Source organism: Mustela putorius, unplaced genomic scaffold, assembly GCF_011764305.1.
Source record: "Mustela putorius furo isolate JIRA1106 unplaced genomic scaffold, ASM1176430v1.1 tig00003834_pilon_pilon_pilon, whole genome shotgun sequence".
Lineage (NCBI taxonomy): Eukaryota > Metazoa > Chordata > Mammalia > Carnivora > Mustelidae > Mustela > Mustela putorius.
In genome coordinates this window covers 136,750,705-136,757,248 of record NW_025421987.1, presented here as the reverse complement: position 1 = coordinate 136,757,248, position 6,544 = coordinate 136,750,705, and the positions used below count along the sequence as shown (strand labels likewise).

Here is a 6,544-nt window from a genome sequence, read left to right as displayed (position 1 = left end):
AAGTTAAAATACTAAAGTAGTATTTCACACAGCATAAAAATGGACAAATCAAAGTTTACATGACCCAACTGACCATGTATGAAAATGCAAAGTGGGTATTAAAATTGATATTATGTCCAATATTTAAAACTAGTTTGTAATTGGGAGAACATCTAAATCCTTATGTAACAAGTGAAACAAAGGCTTTAAATTGGTATACACTATTCACACATGTATCTCAAGTTTGGAAATGCGTATTTCCAAGCAGCAATACAGAAGTATTCACGAAGAATGCGTAATCTCTGAAAATTATGAAAACATCGCTGCTACCAATACATGTCTAAATGCAAACTGACTCCCATATTGTTACTTCTGTGTAGTGAGAGAAGGTTCATTTTCAAAGCACATAAAATTCAGTCTTTAGGTATGAATGGTATGAATGACAGTCTTTTTTTTTTTTTTCTTTTTTAAATCTTAAGTTGTTTGGGATCCTTAAGCATGCAAAACCTCAGATGGGAGGGTCCACAGAAGAACCAAGATTGTCTTATGGCATCCAGTTAAGGCAGAACTGGGAATGCCTCAGGATCAACTATGCCAGGAGTAGAAGCACTTGAGTTGTCACGTCTGTTGCCATGGTTTGACATTTTGATGTCCACCATGCCCAAGGCCATATTATCCTCTCCTGCCACCATATCCTGAGTGGCTAAAGTCTCCAAAACTTATCTGCAGCTGAGATATTGTGTCATTAGCTGGCTTCCAGAAATGATGGTCCATAACCCAATCAAATGATAGTCCAAGAACAAATCCCTTCTTCCACTGCCCTTCCGTATCTTCATTTAGTTTTCAGATATTAAATTCTACTTTTGCCCAGTTCTTATTCTGAATAGCTTTCCTCTCTTCCAAAGTCATTTCTTTTGGACCCTCTTCCCTTATTTCTTCAACATCATTCTCCATATCGTCAGTGTCTGCAACTGGATATTCTTCACCTTCTGGTGTTTCCTCAGTCACACTTGATTGATCCAAGTTACTGCAATTATAACATACTTGTCTGAATTGTATTTTGGGGACTCTGTTAACTCATCTTGACAGTTCTCCAGTTGTGAGATCTGCTACCTCCACATTTGTCCTCGTGCTTCAGGACACTATAATGTCACTTCCATGATGCCTTTCAAATTCATGTTTGTCACCAGAATGAAATCTATTTCCTTGGCCCATTCCATGTCCAGAGTCTCCTCAACCTCTTCCAAGACCCTACAGACTTGGATAAGCCAGTCAGTAATCTGTCCACCCACTGAAAAGTCTCCTCCTTCATCCTTTTCTTCAAGTGGCTTTTTATTTTATTTATTTATTTTTTTTACACTTGAACCAAAGGCAATCTTTATTTACTCTTCTTTTTAAAGCAGTCTAGTTTAAAAACGAGAGATCAAGAGAGAAGAACAGGAAAACTTCCATAGATAGACAGGCATGCGTGCGCGCGCACACACACACACACACACACATACAGACAGATGGGGCGGGGGTGTGTCAGATCTTCTCCATCTTGGAGATGAGGTCATCACAGATCCGGGTCAGTTCCTCATTTTCCTTAGTCTTTTGCTCCACTGTCTTCTCCAGTGAGTGGATGCGCATCTGCTCCTTCCTCAGGCTGGCCTGGAAGGCCAAGGACTCTGCTTGGGCCTTGCTGCGCACCTGGGCAATCTCCTCGCTAGCCAGTTGGAGCTTCTCCTCCGCATGGGCCTTCAGGGCCTGGTACCGCTGGCCCTCCTTTTCTATCCTTGCAATGTAACCCTCCACACACTTCTTCAGCAACTCTTCATTCTTGCGGTAACCCTCAATCACCTCCTTCTGTTTCTCAAACCGTTTGAAGAGGTCAGAGAAAGACTTTTCCATGGAGCTCAGGTCTGCAGTCAGCTGCTCTTTTTCCTTTAGGATCTTCTGGATCTCTGCTTTTGCAAGTTCCTTCTGCTTCTGAGCCTCCTCCATCGCCTGGTACACGATTCCCTCAAAGCCATCCATGATCTTCCCCATCTCCAGGTTCCTGGCGCGCAGTGTCTCACACTGGCTCCTCAGCAGCACGTTCTCCTCGCGTGTGGTCTCCACCACTGCGTCCAGGTCCTTCTGGCTGTACTGCAACACGTCCACGATGGAGCCCATGGACAGTGGTGGCCCCCCAGGCCCAAAGACACAGGGAGGGGGATCCAGCATGGGAGCATCTGGGGGTCCCAGGAAGTCAAGTTCCACGAGCTTCGCCTCTGGCAAGTTTCCTGAGGAAGGCACGGCCACATCCTGTGCACTGCTGGTCTCTGGAGCCACAGGCCCTGGTCTCTGAGGGCTGTCCTTTAGGAGCGGGTCAAACTTGAGGTACAAATACTGTTTTCTCAGGGCTGACTCCTTAAACGAGGAACCCCCAAACTGCTCCAGATAATCCACCTCAGCTCCAGAGCCTAGAACCTCAGTGGGGTCTCGGAACTGCTCCTCAGCCAGCTCTGCGGTGGGCTCCAGGTCCTGTGGAGTGGGGGGTGCTGGCTCACCGCCCAGGCCACCCCTGGAGGTTGGTGCACCTGCAGGGTCCGCAGCTCCCTCCTTGACTGCTTCACCTGGGGTCCTGGCTGCGGTCTGCACCCCAGGCGTGTCATCCGAGGAGAATGAAGGCACCTGCAGGCTTGGAGAGGAGGGCCCCGTGGCCTCGGGACTAGCAGACACCTCCTTGGCCACAGGCCCGGCTGGCCTGCTCTGTGGGCATTCTGAGGGCTGGGCCTCTCCTCCTTCAAATGGGTTAAAGATTGGGTCATCCAGATTGTTCCAGTCCAGGCTGGAAGACCTCCGGGGCAGGGGAAGGGGCCCCTCACTGGCCTCCTCAGGGGCCTTTTCTTGCCGTGGTTCTGACATCCTAGGGGAAGGTTTAGGGCTAGGTCTCGTCCCCAATTCCCTCAGTGCAGGCAATGTTTTGCTGGTAGTATTGTCAGATAAATCAAATTCTAGCTCTATGGGCCTGCCATTCCACGAGGTGGCTCTCTGGCCATCAGCTTCTTTCTTCTGAGGACTTGGGGCTGTGGCCCCTCCAGCCTTCAGATGGCTGGCCAGTGTGGCATCTTCAGGACCTGAGGGCTCTTCAGGCAGGTCTACAGGGGACCCTTCTCCACCTGCTCCTGCAGGGTGAGTCATAGGGGACAAAGCAGCCACCCAGTTTGGGCTTTCTCTGGTGGCTTCGGGAGGGTCTTCTGTTTGGTCTGGGGTAGCCATCTGGGAAGGGTCTTCTGTGATTTCCAAGGTGGAGGGAATACTCTTTTCTGAGAAATAAGAATGAACACTTTCCTCCAAGGCTTGCTCGGGGCTCACAGTCATTTGTCCTAGAGAAGCCACTTGATTTTCAAGACGTTTTGGCATCTGGGGAGAGCTTGAGGGATCCAGACTGGCCAGGTGAGCTGAGGTGGGCCCACTGGAATGCTGCCAATCTTCAGGGGTTGCTCTCACATCTGCTGGAGCGGGGATGGCATTGGCCATCATTGGTTTGTGGAGAATTCCATTGGTCATTTTGGTGTCCACTTCCTTGGTGAACTGTTGGTTCTCTTTCTGGGTCTGGTTTTGAGGAGAATTTTCTAAGCCAACAGTATCCTCCAGAGCAAAAGGAGCCTCGAGCTTGCTGCTCATGCTAGGACTCAATATCCGGTGTGTCTGTGGGTCCCGCAGAGGAGTCTGGAAAGTCACTTTCATAGTTTTGAGTACGCTTTTGGGTGGCACATTTTCTTTCTGTGACAGACGAAGAACAGATAGTCCCGGCGGTGAAAACAGGAACTCACAGTTCTCTGCACTTTTGTCACCAGTGACGTTTTCATCATTGTAGATCTGCAGACTCATTCTGCTGGCGGCCACACAAAACCGAGGGAGCGGGAGGCGCGGAATCCGGGAGCCCGTTCGCCCGCCACGGATTCAAATACCGACGGTTGGCGCGCGCGGCCTCAAGTGGCTTTTTAAATCATCATCACAAGGTGGTCACCTTTCTGGTCTCCTGTTAATTATTTTCCCTTCATGCTGCAGCTGTTGATTAGGTCTTCTTTGAACACCTCTTATTCTTTCTTTCTTAAACGCCATGGGCAGTTACATTTCCTCTTTCTTGTCAGCCACACTAACGTTGGGGGAGCAGCAGGCAGTGGGTTCTTATGGTCTTTCTGGGACTCTTTAGGCAGCTGTTTGCCTTCTGCAGTGGAGTTGGTCTGGACTGTGGCTTGAGCTGCCCTCTTGGCCCCAGGGCCCCCAAAACCATTTCCACTGGTTTTTTCTTGTTCTCTGCTGCTTCAATACCTCATAGGGGTCCGAGTCATTGTCAGATTACCAGTCGAATCAGTTGGTCACCACACAGCTGAAGCTTTCTTGTAAGTCCGTGGCCCATTCCTCCACAGATTGCAGGTGGCAGTGCTGAGCCAGGAGCACCTGCCTGAGCTCTTCCCACAAGATGGCTGGGGCCCACATTAACATATTTTTACTCGGCATCCTTTTATGTGTCTCACACTTTCCATCTGGGAAAATTTTTCTTCAGCTTGAGGTATATTTTTAGTGAGGATCTTTTGTTGATATTTTTCTTAGTTATTGTCTTAATCGTCTATATTTCACTCTTGTTCTTAAGGATATATTTGTTAACTTGGAATTTTAGGTTTACCTTTTTCCCCCTCTCTTGTCCCATTGGACATTTTATTCTGTTCCTTTCTGGATTATTTTTTGCTGTTAAAGTGTCAGCCATCCATCAGAAATGATGAATACCCAACTTTTGTATCAACATGGATGGGACTGGAAGGGATTATGCTGAGTGAAATAAGTCAAGCAGAGAGAGTCAATTATCATATGGTTTCACTTATTTGTGGAGCATAAGAAATAACACAGAGGATATGGGGAGATGAAGATGAAAAGGGAGTTGAGGGGAATTGGAGGGGGAGATGAATCATGAGAGACTATGGACTCTGAAAAACAATCTGAGGGTTTTGAAGGGGCGGAGGGTGGGAAGTTGGGTGAGTCTGGTGGTGGGTATTATGGAGGGCATGTATTGCATGGAGCACTGTGTGTGGTGCATAAACAATGAATTCTGGTACACTAAAAAGAAATTAAAAAAAATTACAAGTTAAAAAAAGTGTCAGCCATCAATTAAATTACCATGCATTGGTACATGATTTGTCTTTTCTCCATAGAAGCTTTTAGAATGTAGTCACTTTTGGTATTCTGAATTTTTTTATTAAAATTTTTTCCTTTCTTTGGATTTATTGAGATTCTTGGACTTGAAGATTAATCTTTTCTAACAATTCTGGGAATTTCTCCACTATTATCATATACTTTGAATGTTCTTTTCTTTCTTCTTTTTTTTTTTTTTTTGGTTTTAAAGGTTTTATTTATTTACTTGACAGACAAATCACAAGGAGGCAGAGAGAGAGGGGAAAGCAGGCCCCCTGCTGAGCAGAGAGCCCGACGCGGGCCTTGATCCCAGGACCCTGAGATCATGATCCGAGCTGAAGGCAGAGGCACCAACCCACTGAGCCACCCAGGCGCCCCTGAATGTTCTTTTCTTAATTCTATTATTTCCTTATGAAACTTCAATTTGAACTTATGTTAATTGGGCTTAATCTATCTTCCATGTCACCTAACTTGTCTTACTAATTTTGTATCCTGGGCTGCACTTTGGTCTAATTTCCTTATATTTATCTTCTAGTTTTAAATTTTTTCTCTTCATATATGTCTAATCTGCTGCTTTATTTCTGTATTGCATTTCTAATTGTAGTTACTAAATATTTTATCTTTTAGATATTCTTTTTGATTCATTTTAAAATTTGCAAAGATCATTGTTTATAGTCTCTTGTTCCCTCATATTTTTAAGCTTCTTTATTAATACCTAACTTTTCTGTAAGATAATTCTAGAAACTAAAATTTTTATGTTGTCTATTACTTTGACTCGTTCTCACTCATGATGACTTACTTCCTTGTGTGTTTTGTGATTTTGATTGTGGACTGCTAAGTTTTTTTTTTTTTTTTAATTTTTATTTATTTATTTTTAAAAGATTTTGTTTATTTATTTGTCAGAGAGAGAGAGCGCACAGGAAGCCAGAATGGCAGGCAGAGGCAGAGGGAGAAGCAGGCTCCCTGCCGAGCAAGGAACCCGATGCAGGACTCGATCCCAAGATGCTGGGATCATGACCTGAGCCGAAGGCAGCTGCTTAACCAACTGAGCCACCCAGGCATCCCTGCTATTAAAACATTATTGTGGGAATTTTTTACGGTCCTGGATCACAGTGCAACTTCTTCAGAAAGGATTTGTGTTTACTTCTGCCAGTCTCCTTCTATAGGCAGATTTTATTTCTTGTTCACCTTGCATTATGGACATAAACCCTTTGATGCTCCTACCTTACACAGTGGACTATTCTTAGATATCCCACTTTAGATGGGCCCTAGGCTTTCTGGCCTGACCCACACCCCGTGAAGACATGTATTGGAAACATAAGGTCCCTAAGGCTTGTCAGAGATCCTTTAGAGAAAAGGTGGTTCCAATACTTTTCCATTCAAGGGTCTCTGTTTTGTCTATCTG

The 6,544-nt window shown here is 45.4% G+C and overlaps 2 protein-coding genes and 1 pseudogene across 2 annotated transcripts in view; 1 reads left to right on the top strand and 2 right to left on the bottom strand.

Moving 5' to 3' along the window:
• Positions 1-313: 313 nt before the first annotated feature.
• On the bottom strand, positions 314-1,304 carry LOC106006542 (annotated as a pseudogene).
• A 35-nt stretch (positions 1,305-1,339) lies between these two features.
• On the bottom strand, positions 1,340-3,880 carry LOC101692736 (transforming acidic coiled-coil-containing protein 3-like). Its single transcript, XM_013060033.2, has one exon. It carries the CDS (start codon positions 3,835-3,837, stop codon positions 1,504-1,506), a length of 2,334 nt encoding a protein of 777 aa, XP_012915487.1. The 5' UTR covers positions 3,838-3,880; the 3' UTR covers positions 1,340-1,503.
• The window catches only part of SCN11A (sodium voltage-gated channel alpha subunit 11), a 109,975-nt gene continuing 107,267 nt past the window's right edge, over positions 3,837-6,544 (top strand). Inside the window, exon 1 of the mRNA XM_045089156.1 lies at positions 3,837-3,968. The gene's annotated coding sequence lies outside the window, so the exon portion shown is untranslated. The remainder of the gene's footprint in view (positions 3,969-6,544) is intronic.

Coding starts and splice junctions, on each gene's coding strand:
- LOC101692736 (XM_013060033.2), bottom strand. CDS start 3,837: ATGAGTCTGCAGATCTACAATGATGAAAACGTCACTGGTGACAAAAGT.